Genomic DNA, 20,017 nt, shown 5'->3' on the forward strand with positions numbered 1-20,017 from the left:
TTAATGCATGACATTATCATCGCTATCATCATCATCATCGTTGTGATTACAATCAGGCCCCATCTGCTGCCAGCCAATCTATAGAGACTAACGCTGCTGCAGGGTCATAGGGGTCGTCGCCACGACGATCCATTCAATCATGATGGTACATTTCCTGACTAGTAGAGTAACATACGTGTGTCAGGTTACTCATCTCTGTGAGCACAGTACAGATAGATAATATCTAATGTGTGTGCCTGGGCAGATAGAGAGGGAAAGAAGATACCGTAAACCTAATTCATGTTGAGGAGGCTCAGATAGGTTACAGCATTCAAAGGCAAGCCGACAATCTTTCCATCCTGAGAATACAGTCAGAGTCAGAAACACTTTATGATCCCCAGGGGGGAAATTTTGCTTTGTTACAGTTGCTTAACTAGTATAGTAATTTTCAGAGATATAAAAATATCTATTATGCTACACCAAAAGAACAAATCCTAAATATATTTCCCTTTTCCAGGCTTCATAACCACCTCCTGTTGGCCCAGCAGTTACCACAACCACCTTTGGAAAAAAAAAAAAAAAAAGCAGCATGGGCAGACCCAAAAATAGGTGACTAGTTTCTGTATAAAGTAGCACTTTTGACTGCTGTCACAAGGTGAAGCTCAGCTGGGTAAACACAAAGTACGACTACGAGGACCCAGACCAGAGCGAATGAATCCAGAATGCTTGGCCCAGCATTTGTCAAGGTCTTCATAACCAAAACAAGAAGGGGAAATTAGCGGGAGAGGGTCAGCAAGTCTTCACATAGTGCAGCCATTGTCCACTTTCTGAGTTGTTCACATGAAACGTTGACAGTCCCATTATACGGCTGCAACCCAAGATGCATGTAAAGTGAATTTTGGACACTACATAAGGGGGGAGATTGATTGTGGATGTGTTTCTCCCAAAAAAGTGCATCATTCTGTTACCTTTGGCAACACAACCAAAGAGCAGGAAAGACAGATAAGGTAGCAGTGTGACTTCAGGCTGCAGGCTGATAATAAATTACTTATTTGTCCATGAAAAAAATGAAAATAATGAAAAATGCAAACATCGCAAATTCCCAGCGTCCAAAGTGAGGACTTCATGATGCTTGTTTTTAGGGCAGGGTATCGCCACTGAAATCCTGAATCGATTCAATTTCAATTCACAAGTCCTGATTCAATTAAATTCCATTTGATTGGGGATATTTCAATTACAATGCAAATTTTTGCTAGTATGTAAAAAGAGTCTCTTACAGAGCTAATACTGTAAATTTTACAAGGATTTTTTTTTAAACACATTGATTCAGAACAGATTTGATTTTTCCCTCATGGAGGTTTTATTGCACATACAGTAACAGGCATAGTTGTTATCAGCCCACCACGGCATCTCTATTCTGTTTGTATGTGAGCAAAAATGTGTGTCCGGATAAAATGTTTTATCTGGACAACTCTTCTATACTCAAAGATATATAAAGAGTCAGTCAAAATCGTTGGCGATTCATTTTTTGGATGATCAACTAATCACTTAATTTAATAATACTTTTAGCCCTAGTGTTGCCGTTTCTGCATTTGTGACAGAGCTGCAACTTTTTATCAGTTAGTTGTCAACTTTTTAAGTTGATCGCCAACTAATTTAAATGTTGATTAATCAGTTTGAGTAATTTTTTAAGGATTAAAAGTCAAATTTCTCTGATTCCAGCTTCTTAAATGTGAATATATTATGGTTTCTTTACTCCTCTATAACAGTAAACTAAATAACTTTGGGTTGTGGGCAAAACAGAGGTCATCTTGGGGTTTGGGAAACACTAAAAGACATTTTTAACCTTTCAGACATTTTAAAGACCAACCAATTGATTAATAGAGAAAATAACTGACATAATAATCAATAATGAAACTAATCATTAGTTGCAGCCCTACGAGTATGGGTTATGAGTATGAATTATATTCAATCAATCTTGTTTGATCCCTTAAATAACACTCTAGCCTTCCTCGATGACACAGTAAGACAAATATGTAAACCATCTAAGAACAAAAAGCTCACTTCACATGAACTCAGAGAGATGGGTGGAGGAGGACAAGACGCCACTGACTACAAGGAAAGTCCAGCCAACAAGCCTGTTTTATCGCAGCGCTTTTACTCCGCCGTCTGAAGAAGAAAGACATTCCTGGATGATTGCATGCTGGAGTGACTGACAGACAAGACAGAGAGCCAGCCCCATTGTTCCTGTCGGCTAACTATCTGCTGATGACAGCATGTCTGCTTGGCAAGACGCTGTCCCGCTTTCCTGGGAGGCCCCATCGCCATACAGCACACACACACACGTTCAATTTAAACAAAACACAATCCAAGCAATCCTCCCCGTCTGTAGTACTACTGTTGTCACCACATACTTTTTTAGAGCTCACACACACACATACACACACGTGGGTTGTGTCTGGTATCTCTTTATAACTCGTCTTACTACCCTCACCTAAACCTTTAAGCCCTCCCCCCGCGACAGTCATGCAAGGAAACAGTCTGCCACATACTGTGCAAATCAGCTAATAAGAAGGCTGCAGTCCGGGATGCAATTATCCAATTTATTTGGTGCATGTGTGGGTACAGTATCTGCGATGGCTGTAGTGGGTTGTAAACCATGTTTCATGACGGTACCAGATGTGAAACGATCAAACTTCAAACCCAAACAAACTTCCCTCCTCAAAGGAAACTACTAAAACATCTAAGAGTGCGTTCAAACGACGACAAGCTCCTGTATAACACACACACTCGCCCAGTGGGGACATAAATAAAAAGCTCTGGTTTTGATGTGAAAATCATGGGCGAGACTTGACATCACGTTAATCATATTTATTTCACCGCAGCGGTGAGGTCGGCCCACACTGTTTGGAGAAGCAGCAAAAAGTGAAACTGGATCTCTCAGAGAGACGGCTCTAATCCATTTCCCCCTTTGATCAATTTTCAGATCAATAACTGCCACTGGCGGTGGCACATTTACAATATCCACCCTTCGGAAATTAACATCACTATTATATTAAAATATTACAGATCAGCTGTTACAAAAAGCCAAATGAAACCTGAGTAAAAGTGGTTCACACTTTAGACCACAGCAGTATAAATTGCTGTACCAAATAGAAGTTTCATTCAAAACATTGGCGTTTGAATTATAAATCAGCATGTGCACGGCCTCTAATTTCCAGGGCTGGTACCTGCGGTTATTCCACAGACTAGTTAATAACATGTCGGGCAGGAAAGCCAAAGTGTGGGATCATTTTGAGAAGGTGAAGGACGAACACAAGGTGATATGTAAACTCATCTTCATTGGTTGACTACAAACATGACGTATCATCTGAAACATGGAAGTAGCTACATGCCCATTAGCCACTTAGCACAATCATTACTGCTTTGCCTACAGCATCATTAACAGGCGGCTCGCTCAGTGTGTGACGTGCACTTGTAGATAAAATATAGGCCTATATTAATGAAGGTTCATTAGTACGGTTTTGTATTTCTCTGTAATGTAGCACAGTGTTAACAATGTTACTGATACTATTCTTTCTCACACCTTCAACTCAAACCATTGTGTTGCCCTGCCAAAATATATAATCTAATGATTACATTAATATCGTAAACATGTGGGCGACTAGTCGACTAATGGCTCTAAATGACAAGTATTGGTCAACTAGGAAAATCCTTAGGCAGGGGCAGCCCTATTTATTGTAATAAATAAGTAATGTTATAAATAAATCATTAAGGAACTGCTTGGATGCAGGGATTGTTTTTCTCAATGCATTACAGAGCTTTGCAGTTGTCAAGCACATGCATAGGATTGATTTTAAAAACTTGAATGTACTTGAAGAGTGCACTCTGCAGCTGTATTATCTATGAAAACAGAGGTGTGAGATCGAGACTTGGCTTTGGCACTCAAGGTCAAATGACTTGAATCGGGGGCAAAAACTTTATCAGGACATCCCTAAAATTACTAAACAACAATCCTTAATTTGAATAAAGTGATTCATCGGATGATATGATTAAGTCTTTCTTTATTAAATCAACTTTCTTTACCAAACATAACTCTCCAGTGTCATAACTAATGGTGCTGTTAGACTGCTGCTAGACTGCCCCGTTATTACAGGTGCGTGCCTTCTTTTGTGTGCAGCAAGCGGCAAAGGTTAAACGTCAACGCATATGATTAAAGCAGAATATTTTGGTAGATAAAAACATGTTGTAAATTTTGGAAATGATGGAATCTGGTTTTAATAAATCTTGACTCTTGAACTTTACAAAGCTACAGATTTACTGGAAATGTCTGGAACACATAAGTCAGACACAATCCTGAGCAACCAGTACTGGAATCTAATTCTATGAATAGTATGTATAACCGCTATTAGACGGTTGCCCACCTACGCCTGTCTCCGTCCTCATGCATCACAGCAGCAGCACATAGCATCACCGTTGGGCGTTAACGGGGAGAGGACATAATGTTGATGTAATACACCACAGCTCTGATCTCCTGTATGGCTGCCAGCAGTTACATTAAGTCACCTGAAGGAAATTTCTATGGAGAATTTCCCTGCAGAAAAATAAATAATACACCATATCATTAGTAGGCAGTCTTGTCCGCTCCATTCCAGAATGAGACAGGTCAGCTTTTCGGGCAGGTGTGGCGTGAAAGCGGTCGTCTGGTGCTGTATATGTACTGCTGACCAGCTCTCAGTTAGACATAGAGCTGCTGTCTGCAGCTCCACATGTGGCACAGTGAGGGTAAACACAGGAAGGGCACTCTCTCCTTACCTCAACATCCTCAGAGGAAAAGCTGTGACTCATTCAAAACATATGTCAAATATACACTTCAAGCCTAAAGGCATCAAAGAGAAGGCAGATCCCCGAGGAAGGTGTTCACTGTAACGTTTTCTGTTACGTTTCAGAGTCGTCGACCAACTCTTAACTACGGTTTGTTCAATGGACCCAGAAATCCACTGTAAGAAAAAAAATCTGTAAACACCCTTTCAAGTGTTTCATTCACAACTTTTCTCAATGCTGAGTGAGTAAAGTCAATATTGGGATAGAAGTGGGTTCCATCGAGCCAAGCGCTAACAGGCCATGGTTGCAGGGTTTCTCTGTTCTCTCAGACAGCTGAGATGTGTGTAGTCAGCCCTCCCCGGGGGCCGCATGGAAAACTCCAGCATGCAACTTCAGTGGAAGCGTGGGTCAGAGAGAAAGGAAAGGGGGGAGGGTGCTTTTTACTATGTCATAAGACTGTCTGACACAAGCTCATTAACAAACACACACACACACACACACACATGCACAGATTTTACTTTGTGAGACTGAGAAGCAAGATTGACTGAAAGTGGTAGAAAATTACTGTTTTTTAGTTCAGTTTCTGTGAAGGATTTTTTTTCTGCCTGGCTGCAAGTTATTCAAACATGTCATCTACCTACAAGCCCTCTGGTATTTTAGCACTGGGACACTTAGGGCTTTACAGCTCCTCAGTGGGCACTACAAAGAGTGCTGCTGGACCAGAGCCTCGACTGCCAGCTGCAAGAAGTCACACTGGGATGACAACATCAACTGCAGCTCTTCAAGTGTTAGAGAAAACAAACTTTTATGTTAACTGCTGGGGCGGTTTTCAGGGCGTTTTACAAGGTGAGAGACCCGGGCAGAACTTTTGTTTCCGTTTGGTTTTCCCAGACGGCTGGTGATAATACTTCAGTGGCAATGTTTCTTTTGTGAGTCTATTCTGGAGACGCTGACTTAATGCTGATTTACAGTTGTGCGTAGGATTTATACAGAGCCAAAGCCTATGTGAGGGCCTGTGTCGTCATGAGCATTTATACATGTGTGGTGGTGTGTCTGTGTCCCTCTCTGGGGAGTTTCTGAGCTACTGTGTTAGGTTTGTGTGATTCAATCCATGGACAGGAGCCCCAAACAGTTGGGGGTTCAAGGGCACCTCAGCAGTGCCTATGAGGCGAACGGGCACCTCTCCAATTACTAGTCCACGTTCCATCCTTCGTCCGGACGAGGACTTGAGCCAGCAACCCTCCAGGTCCCAACCCAAGTCTCTTTGGACTGTGCTATTGTGCCCCAAGGTAAGACAAAACTGTCCTTTCTGGACACATTTCCCCACAAATACAACATGCTAACATTATAAGCATAGGCCTAGGACATTTTAAAATGCATAAAGTAGCCTAGCAGCTAGCAAGGCAGCTAGGTTTAACCATAACATTTCCAGGGAGGTGCATTTCTGGGGCAGCTGTGGTTCAGAGGTAGAATGGGTCGTCCACCAATCGAGAGATGGCAGCTTGATCCATGGCTCCTCCAGTCCACATGTCAAAGTGTCCTTGGGCAAGATACCGAACCCCAAATTGCTCCTGAGGGCTGTTCTATTGGTGTGTGAGAGTGTGTGAATGGTTACTGCGTAACAGGTGCCACCACGAATGGTAACCTCGAATGGGTGAATGAGACATGTAGTGTAGAAATGCTTTGAGTTGTCAAACCAGAGAGATGCTATACAAGTGCAGTCCATTTACCATTTACATCAGGCAAAATACGTGTCTATGCAGAGCCTACGTATGGCGCCAAATCAGCGCAGAAGTATAAATCCTGCTTTAGGCCCATCCTGTTAGTAACCAACTTTCAAATTTACTTAATTGTTTTTAATTGTTCTCATTTGAATATGAGCATTTCATCACTGCCTGCATTTCCTCAACTATCCTTTAAAAAAAAAGATCTAAAAATGAGGGTTACACATATGTCACTGTGGAGACCTGATGGCGTCAAGTTTAAAACCTGTTAAAACCGTCTCCTCAACTTAGAGGGGAGTCTTTAATGAAGTTCGTAAACTAGCAGGAGACTGATAAAAACCAAGTTGGAAGAAGAGGCAAAGAAATAAGGACCAAATGTGCTGTGCTTTGAGCAGGGGGAAAAAAACCTCCTCTGACTTCACCTTGGAGTCTCTCTTTGGCTCTTTTCACACAGACGTACGTGTCAGCCTTGTGGTGTCAAAGCAGTAACGCCAGAGGCAAAGTGCCCAACAGTTACCGCACAGTTCTGCGATGATGCCTGAGAGAGACAGAGGGAAAATGACCTGCTTTCTCCTGGAGAACGCTGCAGTAAAACACTACAGATAGCATGAGAGTGTGTGTGTGTGTGTGTGTGTGTGTGTGTTATTGTGGGTTTGAGAGCTCACTTCAATGGCACAAAAAAATCATTTCAAATAAGTCCTTTGAACTCCACTGGAAGCTTTTAACATGAAAAGAGTTTCCCTTAATGTAAACCAAGCCTTTCAATGAAACCGAGACAATCTAAAGGGTCTCAGACTTCAGGAGAGCTTCCCCAGCAGTTTCCTCAGATAAAACTTGCATGGGTAAAATGAGAGCGGGTTTAACTTCAAATAACAAAGTCTGGTGCTACAACTCCTGCAAATCAGGGTTTTTTTTTTCAATTGCCTCATCAGGAAAGTGAATCAGAAATTCACTTGCCCAAAGTCAACATTTTCTTGACCAAAATGCCTTCTTTCAGGATTATACAGCTGATCTAGTTTGGTCCCAGCTGAGTCAGTCGCACTTAAGCTCCCTGTTGAGAGCCTCCAAGGAGTTCAAAACATTTCTCCAACAGAGAAGAAGAGGTCTGGGTCTGTTCCCTGAGTGAAAGTGGCAGCAGGACAACACAACTGTGAGGATCGCCCCCTCCCACCCCACCCTGGCCCCAAGCAGAGCCGAGTGGCCAGGACTGCAAATCAATGGTGGAGTTCATTAATGAAGAGGCAGGGCCTGTCAGGGAACAATAGCCGTCAACAGCAGCCGCCTCAGACAATCTGGGCCAGGACACTCTGATGGATGAGACCAGCTTTAAGTTTCCATTTGCCCCCAGTGCCCCTTGTGTCCAACCCCCTAACCTCGTGTCGGACAGAAAGCAGCCAGCCTTGCCTTTCCCCTCGATCCCTGACACCATGCCGGATAGTTTCAGCATCATCTTTGCCCCAACAATCCTCCTCCAGTCTAAGCAGACCTACCAGGATTGACAATAGCCAGTGGGCTCCACACAATCTTGGTAATTAATTCACTCCCACCACCCACACTCGATGAGGACAGAGGGTGTACAAGAGTGAGTAAAATCATATCACATCAAAACAGTCAAAGCCCATCAGGGGATAGGAGAGATCATGGCTTTGAATCAATTGGGACATGACTGTGACCTTTGCCCCTTGTAGATCCATGGAGAGGGCTGCTGCATCATAATGAGGGCCGGGTTAGAGACTGTTTCTGGGTGATAACACAGACCCTGCTCTACCCCACTCTGGAGACGGGAGGGACACCACATTTCAAAACGTAGGAAACAGCAAGGTCGAAGGACGAAAAGGACATTCGCTATAACCGAGGTTAGGGTGACGTTCTACTGTATCTTAGAGTTACAATGCCAGACAAGGGTCACTGTGGTACATGTATTCCTCCTGAACTGTTCGGCACAAAACACGTTCCTAAAAAAAAAAGGCAGCTTTTTAATCAAACATAGTCAAATTATTGTTCACTTCTTGGCATGTGCACAGCATAAATTCATAAGTGCCACTCAGCAGTGCAAGGTTCCACAATAAATCAAGTTAACTAAAGCCAGTTTACCAACTTAGCTTAGCACATACAGTAACCATCATGAGTATGGACAACACAAATGAATTACCAGAGCTTGGGCTCACACATCATCTGCACCTGGCGTTCTGCTGCTCTGTCTGTGAGTGTGGGGCACTGAACATTATATATACTCCAAAAGCACACCATATGAACAGTCCAGCTCCAAAACAGAAAATCAAAACATGGCGACAGATGTTTTAATCATGGCGGGCTGCCACAAATAAATGAATGTGTGGAAAACCCTGATTATCTTCTTAGCAAACCAGATAGAGGTTCATTCGCCACCAACTGCACAGGAGTGTCAAACAAGAGACTATATTTTGTAACTGGAGCATGTGCAGTCTTTGCGTTGGCTATGCGTACAGTCCATATGGTCACAAATTTTGGGCTGCATGCAGATGTCCACACAGGGATCCACATGGACTCTCACAGACATAGGCGGATGATGACATGTACATTGTAAAAACCAAAGTAGACCCTTGCAGACGTGCGGATTGAAAACTATGAATTGGCCATAACAGTGCTGATGCTCCCCTATTCAAGACCAAAATGGTGACACTATAACTTTCTCATCATTCCTACAACACAAATGCATCAGGAAAAGCTATATATGGAAACTCATCAACAATTCTTACATAAAAACTAAGAGTTCTCCCTCGGGATTTGGAAGAATGCGTGTAGTTGGCTTTGATTCAATGTACTTGGCCTACTCTGGTGCATTAACTACAGTAAGGCAAAGTCAAGGGACAGGGGGGACAGCGGATGTAGAGTGAGGTTAAAGAGAAGAGACAGAACTGCAGTGATCCTGCCAGAAATCCCATTTCAATTATAGGAAGCATTAAGCTTCTTAGGTGGTATACTGAAGACTGGCCAGAATGTCTGGGGGTTTGGACTGCTCACTTGGGCCAGACTGCACATTTAGGCCATGTGTGCGTTAGAGCTTGTAGATCCATCCGTGTGTCTCTAAAGCTATTAAACGTGGATTGTCCCTGCATCGATAATCCTACTGTCTGGAGCCTTGTTAAAACTTTCGTCCAGGCCACCTGTTGCAGGGGGGCAGCTGTTGTCCCCAGCCGGGCCACAGCCGTTCCCGCCAACCTTGCCTGAAATGGGGGGAGGAATTGGGGCAGAGGAAGGCTAGGCCTTTCTCTTGGTCCGGGAACTACTCCAGCATCAACACGAGTTGGCAGACTGACACATGGAGAAGAGTTACGAGAATACACTTGCCTTCAGATGTTAACACATCAACCATAAATCATTGCACTTTAAATGAGACGTTTCAGCACAAAGCAGTAGAGCAGGTGTTTCTCTCTGCTTCAACCTGTTATGCAAAGACAAAGCACTGAAGCCACTGAGTCAGCTGGAAATTAAATGAGATATCGTCTTGTGTTAACAGACAATATGGGTTCCTGTCAAGTTCAAGCATGTACCCAAAACAACCGGTGGCCTGAGACTGAGCACCTCTAAGCTTAGTCTCAACCGGTGGCCTGAGACTAAGCTTAGAGGTGCTCTAAAGAGATGAGAGACTAAAGAAGCTCACAGCAGGTACCTGACTGCTCAACACTCCAGTTCATTGAGAATCCACTTACTATTTTACAAGCCCCATTACCTACATCAGGAAAGTTTGGAAAGCCCGTGAGAACCAGACTGGAGGCTGGTGCGGCCTGCAGAGCGAGTGCCAACAGTTGCTAGTGAATGCTGCAAATACCATCTCCCTCTCAGAGGTACTCCCTAATAACCTCTCAACAAAATCAAGCAGCAAGGCAGCATGCCATACGAGAGCATAGCTGGCATACCAGTGTTTGGATGAAAAAATAGCCAGATGGAAGACTAATGACGCTAACCTTCAAGACGGAGTCACCCTCAACCCCCCCCCCCCCCCCCCCCCAAAACACCAGTAATGACCCATGAAAAGCTGACTGGGCTATAAATAACCATTATTCATGGGCGAAAAATGAATAAACTGGACAAAGGGATTTGGGACAGAGAGAGAGAGGCCTACTGGATGGGTGGGTTCCTGGCACTATATAAGGGAGGCTATAGACCATGCTGCAGTTCTGTGTTCTCTCTTGGGATACAGGTCTATGATTCATGCAGTATTGTTGATGGTTGTTTTGGCTCATGTGAGGTACAGGGTGCAAGTTCTGCCAGGGTTCATACACTTTTTACCAATACATTTTCATAACTTTCATGACTTTAAGGCAAATTTTCATGATACATTCTCTGAAACATGTGTACGGATGAAAAATAATAACAATCTATGTCAAAATGTATCACTCAGTTACCTGGCTGTCGAGGAACATGACCAGAAAAACCTAGCTTGTGTCTTTACATAAGTTGTCAGGAATAGTGAGAATTAGCCACCTTTAGCGCCCATAGTACTTTTGCAGTTAGGGGACACAGCGCGGTTCGGGCACGGTTCTGGGCACAGCACCCGAAATGGTCCCTTGGTTGATGATGGATGAGAAGGAAGCACTGCAGCTGGTAGCAGGTGTCACATTGATCACCAGGGTGAAACTAAGTGTCGAATGTTCTACCACACAGTCCACATTTGGCACGCCCCGGGTCAAGGTCTTCGCAAGCCACGCCTTGCGCTTATCCAAGTGACACCAGACCTTATTAATTCTGCATTTGCCTGGCATTGCACAAATTTACATCTCGTCAAAGTAGAAGCTGCAACTCAGGCCGGAGTCTGACATTAACCATGCAGAGAACAACTTCACGTCAAGTGAAGTGACTAATCTGCCCAAACATTACAGCATATAGCCTATACTCTATTATACAGGTGTTTGTGAAGCAAATTTCCATGACTTTTCCAAAAATGTCTGAGTTTATTTATCTTCCAAAACTTATCCAGTCTGGAAAATTGCTATTTTTAAATTCCATGACTTTTCCAGGTTTTTCATGACTGTATGGACCCTGTTTCACAATACTCAAGTTCGCTTAGTCTTTGGAGAGACATCTTGCATGGTTTGACATGTTCTCAAAGGGGAAGGGAACTCAATAGGTATTATGAATGGGGTCATTTGAAACTGTTTTGAAGACACGGATGATCAGTTGCCTGTCATGCAGATTTTAAATGGTAATTTGTTTTGTACATTTTTCTATTGAGCAGTGTGTTTTTATAAAGGCCCATCAAGGTACAGTGTTGCAAACTGGATTAGTTTATGAAAGCTGTGGTATGTGGTATTGGTTCATGCTGTGTAGTTGTCCCTTTAAAAATAAACATTAAGTAAATATACAAATAAATAGACATGCTGAGGCAATCAAGTGCAGAACTTTGTTTATGTGCCAAGAGGGTTCGAAGCAACTTGGGTATTTATGTATTGCATTTATGCGTCAATAAAAGAAGACATCCAAGACTGCATTACCAGCATGCACTCTACCTGTCAGGCGACTGTAAATTACAGAGCAGCTGTAATGTCATGAAATATTATGTCTGTCTGAGCAGCTACATGCAGCTGACAGTCTGATCAAAGCGATACACTGCTGACAACACAAAAGCTCGTCTTGAATGTCAAGTAGTGATGGTTGAGCTGTAGCCACAAGCCCTGATACTCAGCAGTCGTCTGCAGTCTACAGTATGAGTCAGATCTCTTCCACACTCATTGTATTCAGTTTGAGGGCTGTTGATGTAATACACAGTGATCCCAATAACTCAATGAATACACTATTAAAGCTTTTAATGCCTGCCACAACTTCTCATTGAGCCCTAAGTGATATCACATCAATGTATTCATACCTGAGCTAGAAGTGGATGCACTTGAGATTTGTTCAAGGAGACAACTCTATTGATTGTATCATTTTAGGAGTCGTCTCTCTCTGCTGGGCAGGATTCAGTAACTGGGGCATAAAAACAGTCACAGATGCAAAAATAGACCCAAGACAGTCGTGTGTGTGCCAGTTTCTGGCCTCAGACAGACATCCTGCAGACATCCCCATGTGTCTTTCTAAGGCGAGACAAAAGCGCAGGGGCATTTTTATCAAGATCAATACTTAACAGAGAGGTCAGCTCAGCCCTCGGGGGCCAGTGCTGCCTTCAAAATGAACTAGTGAGGTCACGATTTTAACACAGAGAGTGGAGTACACAAGTGACTTTGTGGTTTAGGGGTTTACCTGGGGCTGGGTACTGTTATATCAGTGTAAATGCCAGTTCCCCTAAAGTGATACTGATACCAATAAAGTACTTCATTCAATAACCATAATGTGACTGGAGCGTCATGTTGTAGTATAGCCATAATTCTGAATGCTTTGATAGCCTTGCTGTATGCTGAACTATCAACTCTATCAATACACACTGAATTTCACCACACCACAGACTGTATGGTTTAAATAGCTGCTGCTGCTTGAGGGAGTGTGAGCTCCAGCGGGGAACAGGGAGTCTGCTGGCTGCACACACAGTGACAAAGCTAACTATTAGCATCACACAGTTATTCTTACCTAACGGTTACTAATGAGTTTAACAATAGAGTTGAGCCGTTTCAGTGTGAGTTTGTTGGGACTGTTTAACAGCTTGGTGTTGGATGTTAGTCACTGCTGCTGTGTTAGCTTGTGCTAACTGAACAGACAATGAACTGACAGTTCGCAGGGAAGAGAGCAGCTCAGAGTCTGGACACGTAAGCAACAAAAATGTTGCTGATATGGCAAGAAGTCTACAAGGTTCAGAATCAGACCTTTAATAAAGACAGATTGAATGCAGGTTTCGTTTGACTGGAGATGTTTTGATACTGCTTGGTACTGGGTTGTTTTGGTCGATATCAGCACCTAGCCCTCGGGTTAAACTCGTGAAAGTTCGGCAATTGACAAGAAAAATGGATGTCAATCTTGTCATCTTTTCAAATATGGAGAATGATTTTGTGTATTCTGTATTTCTGGATTCTCTGCATCACAATGTCACACGTATGAACTAGTAAAGAAGAGGAATAAATTCCACAAGATGCAGCATAAAAAAAACATTAGTTTAAGTTACATAAGAGTTTCAGAAAATCTCCTTTTACGAAGCCATGATATACCATGACAACAGGTCAAAATCAGAGATTGAAACACTCTGTATTTTATTGTCAGGTTTGGATCATAGCATTCCAAGTGTACTACAGTAGTCAGTATATGCCATTCAGATCATTTTGAATGAATCTTCAAGGAGAAACCAGATCTAGAGCTCATATTTCTCAAAGTCTGGACTCTGAACTTGCCAGCAACAAGTCAACACAAGTGTGGAGGAAAAGGAGCCATGTTTCACAGGAGCACAGAGGGGGGTCATGACACAAAGCCCCACATCCTCTTACTGGATAAACAGGTTTTTATTACTGTGGTTTTATCGACACACACACACACACACACACACACACGTATAAACACGAGCACACACAAGCCCTCTGAATGCTCTCTTAATAGCCAGCAGTTTAAAACTACTAGCCTAATTAAGGTTGTGTCAGATGCAATTAAGTTTAGAAAGAAGTAATTACGCAACATTTGGGCACCCATTTACGTAAAACCTCTGAGCGTTTGAGTCTCGTCTGCTGTTAATGTGTTTAAAGGCTTCCTGTAAACAATCAGATCCAGAGGTCAGTTTTAAAAGGTCTTTTAAGGCTGAGGCTGTAAGTGCATCAGCTATTTTAAACAACCCCGAGCTCCGTTAGGAAATACAGAGCACTCATACAGTCCAGATTAAAAGTGCACTGTAGATTGAATTGACAAAACGTGTTGCACTTAGATTTGTGTTTACTGTACTGTTCAAAATACTCCACACTGGTTGTTAGGATCTGACCTATCCAACATATCTAATGGTGGCTGTCCACAGACAAACAATACACAAGTATGTACATGGTTTACATAGCTTATCATTGGCAAAAGGATCAACGAACAGAACTTCCATGTAATTTGCACTACACAGAAAGTAGTACTTAAGCCGTCTGGCACAGCAGAATTGCACATTAATCACACCCCTCTACTAACAAATTAATCTCCCCTGTCAACACGTTGCACCCACACAAAAAGTAAACTAGTGTCAAAACTGAACAGACGTGTTAATGATTCCAAGAGTGACCTAATGTAAGGCTTTGCTTACAGGGGAACTCCACTGATTTCACACATCAAGGTCTGTTTACTGGTCTTGGGCAGTGCTATTGTATATGTGAAAAGGGTATAATAGTGTGGTTCCAGATGGAGCTGTGCGAAGTCTGATTATTTTGTTTGTACGGGCTGAAGACTACAAGTTTGAGAATTTAAAAAACCCGGTGGTGTGGAGTTTGAAAGAAGTGAGCCTACCAGACCTCGGTACTCCTCATCTCTGCTTGACACTAGCTGCTACATTAGCCACTAGTAGCATGGCATACCTGAATCTCATGGTGCCTTCAAACTGCACTAGGAAGTTAAAATTTCCGAGCTCCCAAATAGAGACTTCAACTGGAATGCCCTCAGAAGTTGGATTCGCGACTCGGAAAGTTGGAGAAACCTCACCAATCTCTGACTCGAAATTCAAGATGGCTGCTCCGCACATCAACAGTAGCGAGAGCTGTAGTAATTAACTTTTTGTTAGCACTTCTGTCTCACTTGTCTCATTAAAACAGTTTTATACACAGTTATTCAACTTCTATCTGTGGTTGTTATCAACCAGTATTGCTAACAATGGCTAATGTGGCTAGAACTGGAATTGGTAACAACACTTTGGTTTTCAGAGTTGTTGTACTGGAACACGCCTAACTCAAGTGTGATGTCATTCCCAGTTCTACAACTCCAGGGTAAATGTAACGCTACATCAGACCAAACTGTGGGTGGTTGAGCTGCATTGTGGGTATTGCAGGCACCAGAGTAATGTGTGGAAAAAAGATGACCATGTGTGATTCTGCTGCATCAATTCTGATCATTTTTGTTTTAAACTTTCCACCATGAGTCCAAAAAGTTGCAGTGCGTGCAGTGTTAAATCTGTGGCATACTTTTGAAACAGTTCACAATCATATTCTCCAGTTGCTTGCTGGTTGCACTTTGAAAATAGTCAGCAAGATGCCAAGGTAAATATATGCACATAATGTTACAATGTTTATAAAGCCACTGCTTTCCAATTGATAGCATTATCATATCCAGAATATTTACATACCAAAAAACAACAGAGCAACAGAAGGTTGTGTGCAAAAATATTGAAGTCAGTAAACAAAAAATACAGACATCAAAACTCATAGGTGCCTACCCACAAAACAAGGCATCTTCTGAAATGATAGACCAGACCACTGTAGCATCACAGAAGATTGTGCTACTCCCATCAGCTCGTCCTCAACTGTCAGTTGAAGGGTAGGGTACACATGCAAACTGTTTTTATAGAGAAGGTCAGAATCAGCACAATGTTTGAGACTCAGCACAATGCTGAAAACAGCTAAATCTGATATTTTTATTTTCATTTAGCCTCCATGAACATACAGTATATGGATGTATCATTACACTCAAGGGTGAAAGAGTCATCCTCTTGACGGTAGGTCAACATTTTCGAGACATGCTGACAGGAATATTAAAAAATAGCTGAATTTTAAACATCATAAAGTACCAGCTCCTTGTGGATGTCCTTGTATGCACATATGTAAATGTGCTTTTGTTTGTGAGCGTGTGTTTGAGATTCAAGGCGGGCTGGCAGACAATAAGAGGAAGTGTTCCCCGTCCACTGCGGTGTTTAATTGGTCAAACAGACCAAAGTGAGTAAGGTCTTGTTGTCCCAACAATAAGGCCTTGTGTTCCCTGAGCCTGAGGTCAATGTGTAACACCAACACGCTACTCCACATCTCTGCAACAACAATTCAGCAGCTTCAACTGCAGCTCGTCATCACTAAAACAAAGTTGCTGAATGTGACTCCCAACACAACCTCGCCAACCAGCAATTACTGCTGACCTACTATTTTAAAAGAGTTTAATCCACACACTTATTTGCTTACTTCTACAGAAATGCACATTCCACTCTAAGCAGTGTTGAAATCCTTCCCAATAGCAGATTAATTGCTATTTTAAACCCAGCAGCAGCAGGTTTGAATGAAACGGTGTGTAGTGAGATGTCTGACGCCCAAGTGAAACACCTGTCAGCCTGAGCAGGTGTATGTCTGGCTGCCTGGCTAAGCCCTGCACAAACACAGGGGAAGTAGGAGTAAAGCTGACATTAGACGCCAGCGACTTATCTCGTCTCTGCGCAAAATCACACATTCGCATTCCTGTTTTTACAAGAAAAAGGTGTCATGACTCCATTCAGATGAAAACTTTTCCACGCTGAAATCGGGAGGAATCTGTCCATGTCAACAAGCTTACCCTAACGTATAGAGCAGAGACACACTAACACACATAACACACCGAGCAGCTCATGTGGGAAATTCTATTTTTACCATCAGGCAGGGCGAGGCTCTACCATACAGCACACAAAGTGGGGAAACTATAACAAGGGAGGGAGGGAGGCGGTGGAGGGCTGTCAGGGAACAAAGCGGAAGTGTCCTTCCTCCTGATGACCTGCATAAATACAGAGTGTTCTCTGTGCACATATACAGTGCGATGCAGCTGTACACTGGGGAAACACTGTAGGAATGAACATTTACCCAAAATGCATACAATGACCACTACTGAAAAGAACAGTTTTTTCACACACTATTTTGCAATCCACTCTATCTTATCATTCTGCAAAGGACATGGACTGTATGTCTGCTCAGATGAGGGATTCCTCCCTTTCTCCCTCATTATGGGTCTTTTTTGGGAGTATTGCTTTATCCAGATGGACGGTTTTGACTGTACTTGCTCTTGATGGCTACTGTAATTGTTGAGGGGACCGAACAAATTCAACTTCTTCATGAAAGCTACAGTGTAATGGCACACTATAGATCCAAGACACTAATAAAAACCTTAATGAGCAATGACTTGGTGGGTTAAAATGGGAATATGGAGCATGAGGGATGGGTAGATGTACATTGGAGAGCTATTTGTTATTCATATTTCATAGAGGTGACCCCAGTTGACACAAGTATTTAAAATTAAAAATGGTCAAACATTGTGTAAATATCATAAAAGGGTATGCATAATTCATATTTTGGTCAGATTAGTTCTTATGGGGACAGTTTGTGTTAAGGGGACTCTGCAATCCCAGTCCCACCAGAGTCACTCACCTCCTCCAGGGCAGCCACTGTATTCCTGCAGTGGGACATCCTGGTAGTGAAGTTAGAGGCAGTCGGGGATTTATAATCTTCATTCGTCTCTGCCACAAACTCTGAAACCGTGATTTGGTCCGGCATAGCTAATCCCTTATCTGATGAGAAGAAGACGCGCTTTTCGTAATCCCACTAGAGTTTTACCGCAGAAAAGTTCACAGCAGCAGCAGCAGTAGTGTCTCTGAAGGTCCCCGCGGGTAGTAAACCATCTCCGGGTGTGTTTATGTCATTCCCTTGTTTGCTCCAGACACTATCCAGTGCAGCGGTGTCGCACGCTGGCTCGAGGAGTCACACACCGCGCTGAGCTACAAGGTGATAGTAGGTAGGTTTTATCCCTCCTCTTGGATTTCACCCCGCTACTCTCTTCCCATTCAGCTTCACAGGTCGTCCTCTGGTCACAGAAGAAAAGTGGAGCTTCCTCCGTGGAGTCCTCTCTCGGTGTTCCCAGAGCTCCGGCAGCGCGGGGTGGACAACTTCTTCCTCCTGACCGGGGAAACAACAACCAGGCGTTTCAACGGGAGCGCAAGAAATTGACAAAGGTAGAGGAGGGGACTCAATGGACCTGCGACAGCCAATCAGGAGCACCGGCTGGTAATTGGGAGCCAATCAGGACTTCTGGAAGGCGTGGACTCGTGGTGCCTTCATGTGCTCCTCGTAAACTATCAAATCCTCTTAGCGTAATCGCTCAACTGCCTCAATACCACTTAAAAGTTGTATCAGAGTATACAAAATGATTTGAACACCTCGTGAAAGGGGCTTCGATCTGTTATGTAGCCTACATTTAGAAAACATAACTGATACGTCTACTATATACTTTGAACTATCTCAATAACACTTACATACTTACATTAATGTGGGATATTTGGTACATCATTAGATTAAAGGAGGACCCCACCTAAATTGAGAATTCCAATATGTTATTTCCATGTCCTAGGAGAGTTCAATCAATAATTGTGAACAGGAGCTACTCTCTCTCAAAGCCAGAAACCAGAAAAGTAAGTCTCAAACTCATGGTGTCATAGGGTAGAAATTCTAGAGGTGCTCCATAGACAATGAATGAAGCCTCATTCTGGGGATCCACAAAATGTTTGTTGTCTTTTTTATACCTAGCCCCCAGGAAGTGCGCCTGGAATTGAAACCAATTTTCATAGTGGCCAAATGGTGCTACTGTTATTTTCGGGGTTCATCCGCCTAATAAGACCTTTTCCTATTGACTTACACTGGGAAAAAGACATCTGTTAATCAGATGATACTTTTTTCCTCCATTTTATTCATTTGAGTGCTACAACCCCGCAAAATCTTTTCTTTTACTATCAGGGTATGATCCATTCAGTTTGATAACATTCAAATGTCTTGAAGAGCTGCAAGATTAAATCATTTTATCCCCCTTCAAGTTAGCAGAGCACTAAACCATAGCTGTTCAGCCGGTGGAGGTCAGACGTTTGGCCACTCGGACACGCTCAGCTACAATAAGTCTCTAGTGTGCATGCTTTATGGACCATTAAGTACAGAAGTAGTGCCGAAAATCTCCGGATCATCTGGGTTATTTTATACATGGCAGTTTAACCAGTTTGGCTTCATGTGCCACTGAGCAACTTTCATGGGAGTGAATGGGGTTCCACCACCAATACTGTATCCAGTTCTCCTGATACATCCATTTGTGATGTCATAGGGTATAAAGTCTGGAGCTGCTCCACTGACAAAACAAATTTGAGTTTTAGCAGTCTAGTTTTTGGATTTGGGAGAGAGTTGTTCATATTTACCAATATTTTTGGACTGTCGTAGACCATAGGAATAACATGTATGAGTTTTGAAAATGGGCATAGTTCCCCTTTAAATACTACTTAACATTTTTCAGCAAACAAAAGAAAAGTGTGGCAGTCAGCACTTCAATATGTGTATTAATGTAGATTTAAAAAAAAAAAAACATAAAGAAGAGGTGATGTTAGACAAAATGCTTAAAATGTTATTCAACATATTGAGGAATCTTGAAAATTAAAACGGATGCCAGATGAATTCAAAACATTTTCTCATTAAGTTGTTTATATTACTTTTCTGTATACCCTATGACTAAGTTTTGGTTTAAGCTTAGTCAACTTTCACTCTCATTGTGATGTCTCTTAAAGTGACTATGTTTATGTTTTTCAGTACTGACTGAAGTGCATGTAAACTGTGGATTAATAGTATATTAAACTATACGGTGCAAAACAATTTTGTGTT

At 42.5% G+C, this 20,017-nt stretch overlaps 1 protein-coding gene across 2 annotated transcripts in view; it reads right to left on the minus strand.

Moving 5' to 3' along the window:
* Nucleotides 1–18,286, minus strand: part of asap2a (ArfGAP with SH3 domain, ankyrin repeat and PH domain 2a) — an 85,651-nt gene extending 67,365 nt beyond the window's left edge. The window contains exon 1 of one of the 2 annotated variants that reach the window (XM_033642991.2): nt 17,756–18,286. In XM_033642991.2, the coding sequence (XP_033498882.1) occupies nt 17,756–17,881 (126 nt within the window). In that variant the 5' untranslated portion in view covers nt 17,882–18,286. The remainder of the gene's footprint in view (nt 1–17,755) is intronic. The other variant, XM_078175070.1, reaches the window with a different exon arrangement.
* Nucleotides 18,287–20,017: the final 1,731 nt, after the last annotated feature.

The sequence above is a fragment of the Epinephelus lanceolatus genome, chromosome 15 (assembly GCF_041903045.1).
Source record: "Epinephelus lanceolatus isolate andai-2023 chromosome 15, ASM4190304v1, whole genome shotgun sequence".
Taxonomy (NCBI): Eukaryota; Metazoa; Chordata; class Actinopteri; order Perciformes; family Serranidae; genus Epinephelus; species Epinephelus lanceolatus.